Here is a 16,003-nt window from a genome sequence, read left to right on the forward strand (position 1 = left end):
CCTAAAGTAATGACTTAAAAGAAAAAAACAAAAACAAAAACAAAAAAACAACTTGGTTCTTGTCCTTTCTCATTCTAAAGGTTTTCAGGCTTAATTATTTTGAGCATAACTTTCTTATATCTTTTTTCCAATCAGGCAGAATGTACATAAATATAAAAACATTTATTTGTCAGATTCTTGGTGAATGTCAGCTAAGACATGTGTCTGAGATGATACATTATATTTTTATGTATCATGAATAACACAATCATCTTGGAATATAGGGCAAACCTCATGCAGAGATATCAGAAAGGCTTTCATTATGTTGACACTTTACTGTAAGTGATCATCATTAAAAATGTCATTCCTCCTCCTTACCCTGAGATCACTGCTCTTAGGATGAAAAGTGAAGCTGAAGTCAGAGAAGCAATCACCTAGGCTGAAGAGAGCAAGATTATCTTGTTGAAACCCATTCTCTTTTTCATCTTCTATCCTGATTCACAGAATCAAAGAGCTTACTGACGAATTTTCTAATATTTTTGGAGGGCATGGAGACCCAGAGTGGAGAAGTGACTAGCTAAGGTCACTAAGTGTGTTAACAAGCTGTAAGTAAGACCCAAATCTGAATTCTAAGCCGGTGGTCCTTCTAAACTACCAAGATGCTTCTCTAGGCACTGAAACAGAAAATGATGAAATCTGCTTTGAGTAGCCAATTTAAATGGAAACTCTTAAAATGTTACTATTTCGCTGTAGCAAAATGGAAAGCTGTTTTGAAAACATCAAGGCAAGAGTTCCATGAAAATCAAAGTTCTCTGGGAAATATTTCTGTTGCAAAAAATTCATTTACTGTTAAGGCATTTAACATGTGTCATTAACTTAGAATTATGGGCCAATTCCCAAACTAGGAAATCAAATCAGTCATTCAACCAATACATACCTACTGCTGACTTACTCTGTGCCAGGTCCAGAGACTAGACTGTCCTTGTTATCGAGGAGCTCAAGGTCTCGGGCAACTCTTCAACACACATGATACTTCTTAATCTCTTAGGTGTTCATGACAGACATCACTAATTCAATATATGACCATCTTTCCTGATGAGCTTGAAATTGGCCTCAAAAATCCTTCCCAAGAGAGCCCTCCATGTGGCCATGAGCAAGTGATAAGAGAGGTACACGAGTTTATGTTATCTCTGCAGTAGGATAGTTACTATGTGCTTATTAGATGCTATGCAACCGGAAGTCCTTATTGTATGCACTAGAACGCTAGTTTCCCCACTCAGAAGAGCAAAACAACGTAAACTCTTGCTTTCATTTAGCATTGACTTAACTCCTGGGTGGAGTTCAATTCTTTTAGGGTACCATAAGAACCCTTGATAAGGGCTCACTGAAGACCAGTTATGTCCCAATTAGAGGCATTCCTCTTTGACTTGCATGTTCCCTTTCCGCCTGGGAAGCACAGCCTTCCATCTTCTGACAACATCACCCACGGCTGCCATCTGCTGCTAGAGAATCAGAGTTGTCGCACCCCTTGCTGCAGAGCAGCTGCTTATCACACCTAGTGATTTCACCAGCTGAGAAAAGAACCAGTTTACCAACAGTGCCGCCTGGTATAGTTCGTCCTGCCAGCAAGAGTTTGGGATAAAGTACTTCTGATCTTACTCTTTCAAGGTGGACCCAAAGACAGATGCAGGACCTCCGTTTTATAAGCCTACCGTCTTTTCTCCCCTTTGTTAAAGCTGTTTTTTTAGGGTCTGATCAGGGGAGAAAAAGCAGGAAGCTCTCTTTTCCTTTTAATGGCTTTTATCATGTCTTTAAACATTTTAGTTATCAGTGATAGATGAATAAAGAAAGGCCTTGAGAAGCCCTGCTTCCTGGAGGTATGTTATTACCCCACAAAAGCTGACCTTTCTCCGCAGTGGAGAACAGTGCACAGGTGCTGTCTGCAAGGAGACAGGTTTGAAGCTGCCCTTCCTTTGTGCCCCAAAGTACAGCTCCCTCAGAATGTGCAGACCTGTGGGGTGTTGTACACTGATCATCTGCATCTGCAGGTAATTCACCTCCAACAGCTGGGCCTCAGGGAGACCAAATACTTTAGAGAAATACAGATGCAGCACTAAGAGAAAAGGGTGACATAAATTAGGCTTACACGAGGAAGAGAATGCCATAGGTCTCCACTTTCCATTACATTTTCCAGTCCTAAAAGTGACTGTGTTTTTTTTATTAGGTAGACATGATGGTAGGTACTGGGTGGAGTAGAAAGAAAAAAATAAAGCTTTTTTCCTTCCCTCAAGGGTTTAAATTTCCTAAGTAAGGCAAGATATAGTAATGATAACTAAATACCATGCGATTTAAGTATCAGAATATATAATGTTGCCCCCCAAAAGGTAAAAAACACAGAATTACCATACAACCTAGCAATTTTACTCCTAGGTATATACCCAAGAGAAGTGAAAATGAAAATGTATGTTCACATAACTTGTACACAAATGTTCATAACAGCATTGTTCATAATAGCCCCCAAAATGGAAACAACCTGAATGCCCATCAACTGACAAATGGCTCAATAAAACGTGGTCTATCCATATACAGGAATAGTACCTGACCTTAAAAAGGAATGAAGTACTGATACATGGTACAACATGGATAGCCCTTGAAAACATTATGCTAAGTAGAAGAAGCCAGTCACAAAAGACCAGCTGCTGCAGGATTCCATTCATATGACTTGTCCAGAAAAGGCAAATCTATAGACACAGAAAGTAGATTAGTCACTGCCTAGGGAGCTTAGAGGAAATGAGGACTGACAGCTAAGGAGTACAGGGTTTCTTTCTGGGGCCATGAAAATATTCTAAACAGACCATGGTGATGGCTATGTCACTCTGAACATATTAAAAAAAACCACATTATACTGTATATTTTAAATGGGTGAATCACAGGATATGTGAATTACATCTCAATAAAGCTGCTATTAAAAAAAACAGTAGTACACACAATGCTGTATAGGCTCAAAGGAGGGATAAAGAGTTTCTGGCTTAGATGGTTTGAAAAGAGGTATTTACGTTTTGAGGAGAAATCCTTAACCGAAAGCAGGGTGGATGGATAGGAACACAGTACAAGCCAAAAGGACAGAGATGCTCTGGATTTTAAGTAAACCAGTTTGGTTAAGGTGGGAGCCTTCAGTGGGGGAACTGGGGACAAGAGGCTGAAAATATAGTTGTGGGATGCCTGGGTGGCACAGTCAGTTAAGCATCTGACACTTGGTTTTGGCTCAGGTCCTGATGTCAGGGTTGTGAGACTGAGCCCCGTGTTGGGTTCTGCGCTCAGCATGGAGTCTGCTTAAGATTCTCTGTCCCTCCCCCTCTCCCCCTCCCTGCTGCTCTAAAATAAATAAATAAATCTTAAAAAAAAGAAAATATAGTTGGTGTCAGCATGGGTGAAATCAGAGGGGTGGATACCAGCCCCTGGTGAGGGCAGAATCCATTCAGCTCTGTGAGTGTTGCTGGCTTCCAGGTCAACAAGGAGCAGCATGCTGACAACCTCTGTCAGCCTCTCCTATAGCTGTCAGGAGAAACGGATGCCACTGGAGTAAGGAACTGCTGGGAGGCTGTTTCCATTTCTCTTCAAAATGAGTCTTGCCGAAGTCAGAATCTGCTTCAGACACCCTACTCTGAGGAAAGGGATGGTGAAGAGCTGGATGTGGGACATCAAAGGGCAGAAGAGGATCACTAGGTGTCTGGGAGCCACTTGCCAGAAATTGATTTCTCTGGTCCAGGCTATTTTAGTATCGCCATCATTATGGTTTGGCACATGCAAGTCTTACTGGGTTAAGAGAAGGAATGAATTCTGTGAGAAATTTTAGGACTTTACTACTTGAGTGATGTTCCACTTAAAAATCAATGACTTATTTCCTGAAAAGGCTCCAAAAGTCAACAAGGCATTTTAAGTATCTTCAGTTTCCAGGTCTAGGAAATGCTAGTTCCTCTTGCCTGAAAGAACGTTTATGCACACCTCACTTTGTATAATGTGTGGCTCCATGTGGTAATTTTTTTCATTAAACCACGACATTAGAATTTATACATAAATCATTATACATGAGAGAAAGCTGACTTTTCATAAATCACTCCTTTCAGTAAGCCAGACTATTGTTCTATATGTTGGGCTATTGATCATTTCAAAACAAACATCTGCAAAAATACAGCTTCCTGGAATTATGGTCTGAGTCTTATGTATGTTTGTATTCTCTACAGTAGCGCTGTCCAATAGAACTTTCTGCAATGATAGAAATGTTCTGTATCTGCACTGTCCAAGAAAGAAGCATTGAACACTTGCCTTGTAGATGGTGTGATTTAGGAACTGGAGTTTTTATTATTTTGTTTAATTTTCATTAACTTAAATTTAAAGAGCCACATGTGGCCTGTGGCTGCCATATTGGACAGTGCAGCCCTATAGGATCCAGAATAATACATTTGTTCCTCATAAGTGTTCAATAACTGTTCAACTGAAAGAAAATCTGTGCATAAATAAACAAATACTGAACTTCCTCTACATGCAGGCACTCTGCTAGATGTTGGGTATGAGTGAAACACTGCCCCTGAATGAGTTAAAACTCATGCAAGGGACAGCAAACTTGACCCTGATTAACTCAAACCAAACCTGAACTTTTTGGCTCACATGCCTGGAAAGACCAGGATAATGGTACCTTCAGGGCAGCTTGGCTGATTAGAGGATAACACCATGACCATCCTTGTCCTCGCCCTTTCCCTCCTCTGTTAGATTCAGCTCTCTTCCATGTGTGGTCTCCATGCTCAAATTGGCTCTCCACTCATAATCGCTAGAGAGCTGCCCCAGCCCAGAGCTCACACTGGCAAAGCTCCAAGCCCTGACCCCAGCTCCTAAGCCAAAGGCTCAGTAGATCTCATTGGTCATGACTGGGTCAGATGCCCAGTTCTGCACCAATCATCACGGCCAGGGAAATATGATGTACTGACTGACTTGGGCCACAATTACACGCTCCAACCCTGAGCCAAGGGTGGAGCCAACTCCACCAGAAAAGCACATGGGATGAAAGTAACGTCCTAGATGGTCTCTCAGAATAAAACCAAGGTGATCATTAGGGAAAAGTAAATTTTGCTAAGCAGCAAACAACAGACATCCATTGTAGTCTCTGAAGAGCTCCGTGTTTCCCTATGGAAATCTTAAAGAAAAATGCTGTTTGGTCAGATTTGCAGGCCAGATAGTAAAGAAAATACTATCTTAAAAGGAAAAGCTCAATTTGCAAGATCCAGGTTGGAATGACAGTAATGTTTACTTACACGGAATTTCCTTTGATGTTTACTTTTCCATACCCTAAAACCCTTGTGGGGAAAGTTACATCTATGAGATCTAGAAACCTTTAGGAGGGAGCAGTCAGCTGACCAGGGCCTGCTGTCTGTAGCCTTCCCTGCCTGACTCAGTCGGGGAGTCCAGATGTCTCCTTCTGTGCCCCCCTGTCACTGAGCATACCGAGGGTATGCTAGACCTTAGAAGTCCTGACATGTGTGGATGCAGGCAGAGCAGACGCAATGCAGCCCACCCAGGGAAGGGACATACAACTGCCAGTTCACACAATGCAATGTGAATTGTCTATTTTCATAAGGGCTACTCCAAGAGAGATTATTTGTGGGCAGGATGACTCACGAGAGACACAAATGAATTCGCCCCACAGAGAAGACAAAGAGCTTGGAACATCACTGAAATGAGAAAAATTAGCCAAAACAGCTGCAGCACTTTAGGGCCTTTTAAATAGCCTCCTTCTGTCTACTTCTCCACCCCTTTCTAGCTGTTCCCTCTCTCTCATTAAATACTGATGAGGCTTTGCTTTTGTTGGCTCCAAGGGCCAACCGAAGCTGGGAAATTGTCTTTTTTAGCAAGCATATCTTTTTATCCCTGAGTTTTCTTGTATTATCTTTTGTGAAGATGATTCTGGATTACTATGAAACTTCTTGGCTTGTTTTTAGGTGGAAAAAATGTTAATAAAGTTTGTGGACAGGACTTTCTGCATTTCAAGGACATCCAGTGCTCAGGCCCCATGGCAAGAAGGTCCATGACTCCCTCTGCTCTCCCCGGGAATCCACAGACCTCTCAGCCCCCTTGACATCGAAGTGACCACCCCTCCTTCTACTGTACAGTGAATGTTCTCATTGGATTGTGGCTCTCTAGGCATGGTGGAAATCGCTGCAGATACTCCATGCTTGGTAAGAAAGGAGGGGCTGTTTGCAACATCCTCTCTGGGTTTCCCGGATTGCTCAGTTCGGCAGTCAGTGGGCCTATCCCCTACCGGACTGGAACTGGGCCTGCGGGAGCCCAGGAGACTATGCACTTCCAGCATGCAAGAACTGGGCCTCCCTTGGTTTGCCAACTGGCACAGAGTAGGTGCTTATTGAATGCTGGTGAACTGTGGAATATTATTGGTAACTTGGAGATTGTGCATAAAAAATACTAAACAGAATGGGTCTAAACACTAATATCTGTAATACTTGCTGTTCCAATAAAGTGTTCAGCTCTTTGACTTTACCCGGTAAACCTCAGTCCCCCAATCTTAACAAATTCTCGACCCTAAGGTGACTCAACTTTAAAATGCTCTTTATTATGGGTCTCAAGCCTGTGTAAACTAGTTAACTGGTTATGTAAATGTAAACTAGTTAACTGATTCTCCAGTCCTCAAGGGCTAACTCCAAAGGACTCTAGTAGATCAAATTAGCGTAAGTTAATTTGCTTTTCAGAATGCCCCTAGTGTTTTCCCTACCAGTCTGCTTGATGTCTAGTGGGCATTTTTTTTTTTTATGAGTTTCACCTTCCCATTCATTTTTAAATGAAATTTATTGAGCTATAATTCACATAACATAAAATTCGCCCATTTAAAGTGTGCCATTCAGTGACTTTAGTATATTTACAGAGTTGTGCAACCATCATCACGATAGAATCCCAAGACATTTCATCATCTCCAAAAGAAACCTAGTACCTATTAGCAATTATTCCTTTATTTTCCCCCAACTCTCCCCCCTCCCCTTAACCCACCACCACCACCAGCTCCTGGCAACTATCAATCTACTTTATGTCTCTACAGATTTGCCTATTCTGGATATTTTATAGAAATTGAATAGCATTTATTTTTTTAAAAAAAGACCCTTTATTGCATTTTCTATGTACAGCTCTCACACCAGGTGCTGGAATCACAGACTTAACTAAAATCCAGTGCCTGCCTTCCAGTTATTCACGGTTCAACAATTGCTGAGTGCCGAACTCTACAGTGTTTCCTCTTAGGCATAACAGCCACATGCATATTAGCTGGCAGAGGCCCTTTGTACCAGTGGGATACTCAGGCCAAAAGGCCCATCACTTCCCTTTGGGTTCAACTCTACTGGGTAGATGGCACCCAGTGCTCCATCTCACGTGCTGATTGGGCCTACAAATGTCTATCCTTACTCCTATTTGATCAAGCACCTGTACCTGACCTGCCCTTTTCAAAAGATTTGGTCTTTAGCAGACTCAGAAGTTTGGGGTTATTTTTAAATGCACCCAGCTTGCCTTTTTCTTTCCACTGAAATCAAGGAGTAGAGAACAAACTGATGGTTAGCAGAGGGGTGGTGGGTGGAAGATGAGTTAAATAGGTGATGGGGATTAAGGAGTGCGCTTGTGGTGATGAGCACCAGGTGATGTATGGAAGTGTTGAATCACTATGTTTTACACCTGAAATTCGTATTACACTGTATGTTAACTATACTGGAATTAAAATACACACACACACACACACACACACACACACACACACACACACCTCTCCCCCCCCACCCCCACCAAAGGAATATTTTTCTCAAGTTTCCAATAAGGTATTCGGGAATTTCCTGTGTGATAATGACCGTAGTTAGCATATCCGAGGGGGGGCGATATACTGAGGTCTCTGCACATCTTGAAAATAAGGTTAGCCCTGTAGAGCTGATACGCCCTGGAGGACATTAGCCATGTGTGGAAGTTAGTCATCTGAAGAGACTGGAGAAAAGCAGTTGAAGAGATTGGGAATTTCCATCTTCAATCAAAGTGACAAAGGAGTGATATCTGGAGATTTTAATTAAGAAAGCTACAACCTACATAACTCTAGAAGATTGTTCATAGATGGTAACAGGGTCCATGTGGATTTTGAAAAAGTCTCAGAATTCGTGCAAGAATTTGTTAATGTCTCTGCTGCTGTCCAGAAATTAGCGAGGTGATCTCACTGGAAAGCAGATCCCTGCTGTACTTGGGGTATCACAGCTCCAGTGATCATGAAATCTTGTGATCACCGTCTCGCCAGGTACATATGGGGAGTGGCAGACAGAACAAATTAAACAGCCTCACTTATATATCAAACTCTTATGAGTTTAGCTGTTGAGAATTAAACCCTGAGAGTCTTCATGCTCTGGCAAAACCCAGTTTCTGACTTGAAAAGGTAGGACCCATAGACCATGATGATTTATCAAAGCACAAATCTGGAGAACAGAAGTTTGGGAGGCATGGCCAAACATACAAAGGTCTGCCATTTATAAGAGGAATACAACTAGCTATAGGCAGGCCCAAAAAAGCAGTAGTTAAGAACACAGGCTCTGGAGCCAAACTACTTGGCTCTGACACTTACTAGCTACGTGAACTTAGACAACTTAGCTGTATGCACCTCAATTTCCTCCTCTGTAAAATAAAGTGGTTGTGAAGATTAAACGAGATAATCCAAATAAATGCTTAGTATGATATCTGGAACACAGTAAGTTCTCAGAAGTTAGCCATCATATCATCACTGTCCAAAGAAGACAGACCACCCTGTGAGAGGGGGAGCCCCCCAGAGTTCAAGTGGAGGCAGAGATTTGTCAACTGAGGGCCAAATACAAACTTAATTCAAGCCCAGGACTTCCAATTAGATCCTCTGCCCCTCAACCTCCTACATACAATTCAAAACAAAAACGCTATCTCAGTAGCTGATGTGTTGTTCATGTAAAACTTCCTTTTTTGGGGGGGGGCATTCAACCCATGTATACCTTATGTGCAAAGCAGCTGTTAGTCAAAAACAATAAGGGGGCAAGGTGGTCCTTGCCCTCAAAAAGCTGAACATCTAACTGAAAAGAGAGGATCAGAGAACCACACAGTGATGCAGACATATATGTTGGATTTAGGCCAACCGTACATTTGGTGCTTAACTTTTTATTAAAGAGCCATAACCAAGAGAAGGCTCAGGGAAATCACTCTATTCTATGGAACATGACAAGCTTGTTAGTATACTAAACTAAAATCAATCACATTCTCTCTCCCTCCATCTCTCAATCTCCTTCATCTCTCTCTCTCTCCCCCCTTTCTTTTCCCTTCAAGGTATAGCAAAGTAGCCTGATGGCTCTGGGACCTTCCAGTCTCAAATGCTCAGGCTCATGTGCTGGCCGGCCCATGGCAACAGCTGGTGAAGGTGGACAAGCTGCTTCCATGTTGCAAGTTCACACAGGACTCCCTGGCAGGACACTGAAGGCTAGTTTTTATTTGTAACTACTGCTTGAATGCCCTTCCGCCTCTCAACTGTAAGTTCAGGGAAGAGAAGGAAAGTGGGCTTTCTTCATCATATGGCATGGGTAGGCTCTCACATATTTATTGACTGAGGCAGGTTCATCCCATGGCTATTACAAGTAACATCTGTAAGAAAAACCACTGATCCTTATTCTCTTAAAGCATCCCCCTCTCCCCACCCTGATGGGTTCTTTTTGTGACATTCCAGCCATAGTTCCGGGCTTCTTTTAGGTTCCACAGGATCTGGTTGCTGCATTTTAAGAACATCACTCACCTATAAAACGTCAGGTAGGGGAGAGAGGCCCCTGGGTCTGCCTTGCATTTTGTGGACAAACACTCAGGACCAGGGAACACCAGGAGGCTCCATTCATGTTGGAACAGTCACCAGTTTACTGATTGCTCTGTTGCCTCAAGAAATTCATAGCACCTTCGGGCAAAGGAACAACAGTGTGGTGTTTATTGAAATCTACATCTGGTAGCAATTTGTTCAACAGCAACCAGCTTTCCCCCCTCCTTTGCTTCAGTCAAATAATCCACAGGGGCCCATAATACCCCACAACTGTTCATTTGTGCGAAGCCTGTATTGTGTCATTTATGTTCCTAATTACAGATCTGGGTTTATCAACAAGTTTCAGCATGGTAAGTAATTTTTTAGACTGCAGAGGAGACTAAAGGCCCATGTCTTGAGGCAGTGACACTGTTACTGACCATCACCATCTGGACTGAAAGATGAAGTGGCACACTGGCCCCTGTCCACAGCTCCCCTGTCCCCACTTGGTTGACAGAGGCAACCAGAGCACGACCCTTCCCCACCCTAGGAGGTGTGGCCTTACCATGCTGTGTGGGAGCTTGGGAGAAGGAATAGCTGAGTGTTAACCTAGAATTAGACATTTGTGTACTAGAGAGAAAGGGAGAACCCCTATGCTTCGATCTGGGAGAAAATTCTTTCTCCCTTTGAAGGCTGGAGGGAGACTGAGCAGCTAGTTTGTTAAGGGCTCAATGAGTAAAGAGTGCTTAGGGGTACCGGTGGTTAGGTGAGAAGATGAGGTAAATTCAGAAAGCAGAGTAAGTCAAGCTTGGGGGGCAAATCTGGGGACTAGCCCCTCCTTTGGAGGGGACAATGCTGCTCTCACCCTAACTAACCACATGGTTCTGAGGGAGGCTGCCAATCCCCACACCCTGCCTGTGGCCCAAGCTGGCCAGTCATGGCAGCCCATCCCTGTCTACTGCAAGTGGTCCAGAGAAGGCATATATATGACTCAGGCCAGGTCAATCACAGTCTGTGTCCCAGGGTTTCCCTTTTGGAGCCACTGGAGAAGATACTCCTAAAGGAAGAATGAGATTTTGGAACTGCCTGAGGCTTTGTTTTTTGCTAAATGGGAAAGAAAGAGAACCTGTTTGCAGAGAGAGAAAACAGTGCCAACAAAGAGGGAACAAAGAGGAGCAATAAAGAGAAAGATGGTTGTGACATTAAACCCCTCTATGTAGAGTCCCTGGAGCCAAGATTCCATGGCTTAGCTATACATTCTTCATATATGTTAAAGCCAATTTGAGCTTTTGGTTTCTGCCATCATAACCTGGGTCTAGATGGCTACCAAAGGCGTTTCTCTGAAAATGATTGCTATGATGACCAACTGAGTAAATGCAAGTGAACACTCTGGAAAACACAAGTGCCACACAAGTGTCAGATATTGATCACATGCAATCACGTGTTATTAGAGGCAGATGGGCACAAGAAAACATGGCTGACTGGACACCAGGAGAGGGGTTTCTTAAAAAACTTCTCATTTGGGGGACTTTTGAAGACACACAGAGGTACATGGAATGGTACAATGCCCTCTTACAGTACCCCTCCGTAGCCCTAACACCCACTGACCCACGCGCGCTCCAGGAGAGCAGTGGTTTTGACCCACTCTTCCTGGAGCACAGCTGGTTCGCTTCGTGCCTTGGTTCTAGGCCTGAGCAGCCCCTTGTCTGACTGGAAGTGAAAGTCCGGCTTCTGGCAATGGGACAGAATCTTGTATCAAAAAACCAAAGTCAGGAATTCATGAGTTCAGCCTTATGGGGCTGTACTCGGCCCAGACACCATAAGCTGACATATGCCTCATTCTTTCAAAGGCTCATTTATGATTTCTTAGCATTGTCTTTGGATGTGTATTCTGTCATGACAGGTATCAACGAGAGAAAACCGTATTAGTGTTGTAAGTAAATCAGCTACAAAATTTTTTTTTTTGAACACTGACACTACCTTTTCTTTTGTGGACCAAATTAAGGAGTTTCCTCCTCTTTTTTTTTTTTTTTAAAGATTTATTTATTTATTTATTTATTTGAGAGAGAGAGTAAACACTAGCAGGAGGGAGAGAGAGAGAGAATCTCAAGCAGACTCCGCGCTGAGTGCAGAGCCTAATGCAGGGCTCAATCTCACAACCCTGAGACCATGATCTGAGCTGAAACCAAGAGTCAGATGCTCAACTGACTAAGCCACCCAGGCGCCCCAAGTTTCTTCCTCTTTATAACTCATCTACAAAAAGAGATTACAGTTCGACAGAGAAACAGTCCCCGGGCATACCTAATTTAGGGAACACAAAAGGAAGATGATTCAAAGACTATTTTATCAATATCATGGGATGTTAGGTTGGAAGGGATATAGAAATCTCTAATCCAACTGAATCAGACTTTTTAGTAGAGGTATGCTTTAAACATCGATATTTTTGAAATGACAATTCGAATAGGCAGCCAGGGTTGAGAACCACCCCTCTAACCCAGTCAATACCTTTATTTAGTATATGAGGACACTAAGTCGCAGAGATATGGGACTCTAAGACAAATAGTTCGTTGGGATTAGAACACAGTTCTCTGGGCTTCACTGTATTTTTCAAGTGAATAACTAGGCTATCCTATTGTGTTTTAACAGGGGCTACATTAAGTGGAACATACAAGAATTTTTAGAGTTAAAATAGAGAAATAAACCATCAGGCAAGAGGAATCCAAATAAGTAATAAACATAAGCTGTTTAGCCTCACTGATGATTAGGAAACTACAAATTTTTAAAAAAGCATAATGTCATATTGTTATACATCTAACAGATTGGCAAAAATTTTTAAATATGACAGTACCAGGATTTTGGCAAGGATATGTGGCCACAGAAACTCCCATATACTACTAGTAATGACTTAAATTGGTACAATTTAATTGGTACTGAAAGACAGTTTGCCATGATCTAAAAATGTTGGAAGATACACATTTTCCATGACCCAACAATTCTGACCTTAGTTATATAACCTAGAACGTGCATTTTCAATAGGGGTAATATTATTCCCACAAAAGAACAAAATTTGATTTTTGATAAGTGAAAAAATCTTGACTATCACAATGGCTTGTAGCCTTCCAAAGCTCAACTCTACCCAACAAAATCCTACTCTTTAGGATTAATTAATTTAATTTGAATTTATAATTTTTAGTTTAAAATTAATTAAGTTTTCTCCTTAGGAGAGGTAATAAAAGAAAAAAGGTTGAGAGACACTGACCTAGAGAAATGTTGCATATATAGTCCAGGAGATATATATATATATATATGTGTGTGTGTATATATATATAAAAGAATGCTCTGACCTACACTCTATTATAGTCCAAATTGGAAGGACTACAGGTATCCATCTACAGTAGAATGGGCAAACTGCAGCATATGTAAACTATAGAATACTATACAGCAATGAAAAGGAACAAACTTCAGCTGCACACAACAACATGGGTAACCTTCACAATGGTGAGCAAAAGAAGCAAGACACAGAAGATCATATGGGGCTTACTTCCTTATATAAAAGTTCAAAGTCAGGCAAAGTGAATTATATCATTCATACACCCAACTGAAGCTGTCAAGTAAAGCCAGGAAATAACTATCACAAGAGTCGGAAGGGCATTTACCTCGAGGGTTGTGATCCAGGAAGCCAAACATGAGAGGGGTGAAAGGGAACGTTTTATTTTTTGACTGGATGTGAATATGATAATCATTCTTTTATATACATAATGTTTAATGCTTTCTTCTGGCTTATGTGATAGCACATTTGAAAATATTAAGATATAGGGGCGCCTGGGTGGCTCAATCGGTTAAGCGTCTGCCCTCGGCTCAGGTCATGATCCCAGGGTCCTGGGATGGAGCCCTGACTCAGGCTCCCTGCTCAGTGGGGAGCCTGCTTCTTCCTCTCCCTCTGCTGCTCCCTCTGCTTGTGCTCTCTATCAAATAAATAAATAAAATTTTTAAAAATTTAAGATATAAAAGAAAATATTAAGATATAAAAGAAAAAAGCAGGGGAGAAATCTCTTGATCTTTGCCATTTTCATTTTCCTAAAGCATTGTTTGGATCAAGTCATTCCTCTGCTCACACGTAATAATACAAACTGCCCCAAATGTACATGGTTCTTTCGGACTTTCATTTATAGAATCTCATGTGTACCCCAGCCTCGGTGGGAAGAAGACAGTTAGAAACCATTTCTCAAAGGAGGTTGGTACTTTAGAAGGGCCAACAGGAATACCAGGCAGACCCCATGAGGAAGGAAACAGGACTTGACCAGAAGGATGAGCTTGACCAAGTCTTGAGTGGGGAGAGGACAGGGCAATGGAACAGAAGTACGCATGACAGAACTGCAGAGAACACATGGGGGCATGCGAGAGACAAAGCTATTCAGCTATCCTTTTGAAGAGTTAATTTCAGAATAGGTAAGAATATTCTTTTAAAGATCATGATTAACTGAGAAGTTGCAACTGTTTCATATTAGGAGGTTCTACACAGATTTATTTGAAAGTTAATGTGTATTCTTATCCCTGGACTAGAATCAAGTAGTTTTCTATAGGTTCTTCTACAACCAAACTATCTGTTGCTAATGTCTTTGACACTCAAGATCCAGTTAATACAAATTATTTTAAGGGTTAATGATTGTTTAAAGTTTAATTCAAGACATTTATGTTCAAAGGCCTATGGTGTCTCAAGAAAAAAATTTATTTAAAAAAACTATGGCAGTTTTCCATTTGGTTCATTTGCATTTAGCCTTACAAGAATTGATGCTTATATTATACTTCTAAGATTTCAAAGCACACTATAACAGCAACTTGGTGGGGGTAGGTATTATCCCATTTATCCCATTATACCTTAAGTTTAGTAGCATAATTAAAAATAAACCAATCCACAGCAGTTTACTGTACTGGTAATTAGAAACTCAATGATTTTGTCTTGCAACAATAAGATCTAAATATTTCTAATTTAGCACTGATTTTTTTTTTTTAACCAGATGGTTGAATAAAGACAAATGGGGGCAAGCTCTTAATTTCTCTCTACAAATTAGGAAAAAGTAAAAGAAGAAACAAGTTGTCTCTTATCTGCCCTTTTCCCATTGGTTAAGTCTGGAGATGGAATCATGAATGAGTAAAACCTCATTCCCATGGATTTTAAGATGCCAGTCTGTTCTTAAAGACAGTTCAAGAATAAGAAAGCACAGTGAGGCTGGCCGACCAGGCTCCAGGATGGAACAGTGAAAGAAACCACGCTATTCAAGAATGCAGTTGGAAGGAAACAGACAAAAAGCAAAACTGCTCTTTGAAACTGTTCAATCTGAAAGCAGAGGCACTCTCTGTAAAGCAGAACACATCCGTATCTTCCTGTCTGTTCTCAGGCACACGAAGCGTATTGTAAACCCCAAGATGTAGAATAACACTGAGCACAGCTAAGTTTAACAGTGTCCAGTCAACTTAGCATCTATCAACACACTTCCCTGAGCTGTAAAATGTAAGATCCACCTCATAAGACTGGTATCAGCATTAGCTGCTGTGTGATCTCAGATGCTCCCATGCCACGGCCCATTCTGGAATGCCTTCTCCCCTTTCCTCCTACACTTGGAGTGGCAACCTTCAAGGACCAGTTCAAATCCAGCTCTTTCCTGGAGCCCTCTCTGCATCCTATGCTCCTGAAATCCCGCAGGACTTACTGTGCTGTGTGTCCAGCTCTCTGTGCACACTTACTGCCCTGCAGCCTTGGTTACTCATCTGTTCTACTACCCTAACTGTGCCATGTCAGCCTCCTGAAGACCTGGTGTGTACCTCTTTGAATCTCCACACCTCCATGAACTTGACAAAGGGTCAACATTTGTTAATTGACAGAAGCCACGATTAAACACGAACAATATTTAATTTAAAAACAATGTACACCTTAGAATATCTCACATCCCTTCCCTCCTTGTTCTCCCACAGCTAATGGCAAAGCAAGACGGATCAAGACTAAGATTTCAGAACCAAGAGTCAATTTAATTTTACAGTATCAAAACATGGAAACCCCCCAAATTCAACATAGCAGCTGTTACGTTTGCAAATGAGAAGGGTCAGCTGTAAAAATACAGCCCCTGGAATAATGGTCACAGGGCAAACTGCGGGAACATCTCCCCGGGACCCTCTACTGCTGATACAGTCAGGAAGTCAGGG

General features: G+C 41.8%; 2 protein-coding genes across 9 annotated transcripts in view; both read right to left on the reverse strand.

Annotated features, from left to right (window-relative positions):
- The window catches only part of LOC118541628 (uncharacterized), a 42,669-nt gene extending 39,165 nt beyond the window's left edge, over positions 1-3,504 (reverse strand). The window contains exons 1-3 of the mRNA XM_078062377.1: positions 3,432-3,504; positions 1,969-2,092; positions 358-472 (exon numbers count right to left, since the gene is read on the reverse strand). Coding sequence (XP_077918503.1) covers positions 358-472; positions 1,969-2,092; positions 3,432-3,504 — 312 coding nt within the window. The remainder of the gene's footprint in view (positions 1-357; positions 473-1,968; positions 2,093-3,431) is intronic.
- The window catches only part of ATG7 (autophagy related 7), a 231,462-nt gene that overhangs the window by 86,916 nt on the left and 128,543 nt on the right, over positions 1-16,003 (reverse strand). The window contains exon 19 of one of the 8 annotated variants that reach the window (XR_013448957.1): positions 9,809-9,961. The exons of the other annotated variants lie outside the window; for them this stretch is intronic. The gene's annotated coding sequence lies outside the window, so the exon portion shown is untranslated. The remainder of the gene's footprint in view (positions 1-9,808; positions 9,962-16,003) is intronic. 8 annotated transcript variants of the gene reach the window in all.

The sequence above is a fragment of the Halichoerus grypus genome, chromosome 1, assembly GCF_964656455.1.
Source record: "Halichoerus grypus chromosome 1, mHalGry1.hap1.1, whole genome shotgun sequence".
Lineage (NCBI taxonomy): Eukaryota > Metazoa > Chordata > Mammalia > Carnivora > Phocidae > Halichoerus > Halichoerus grypus.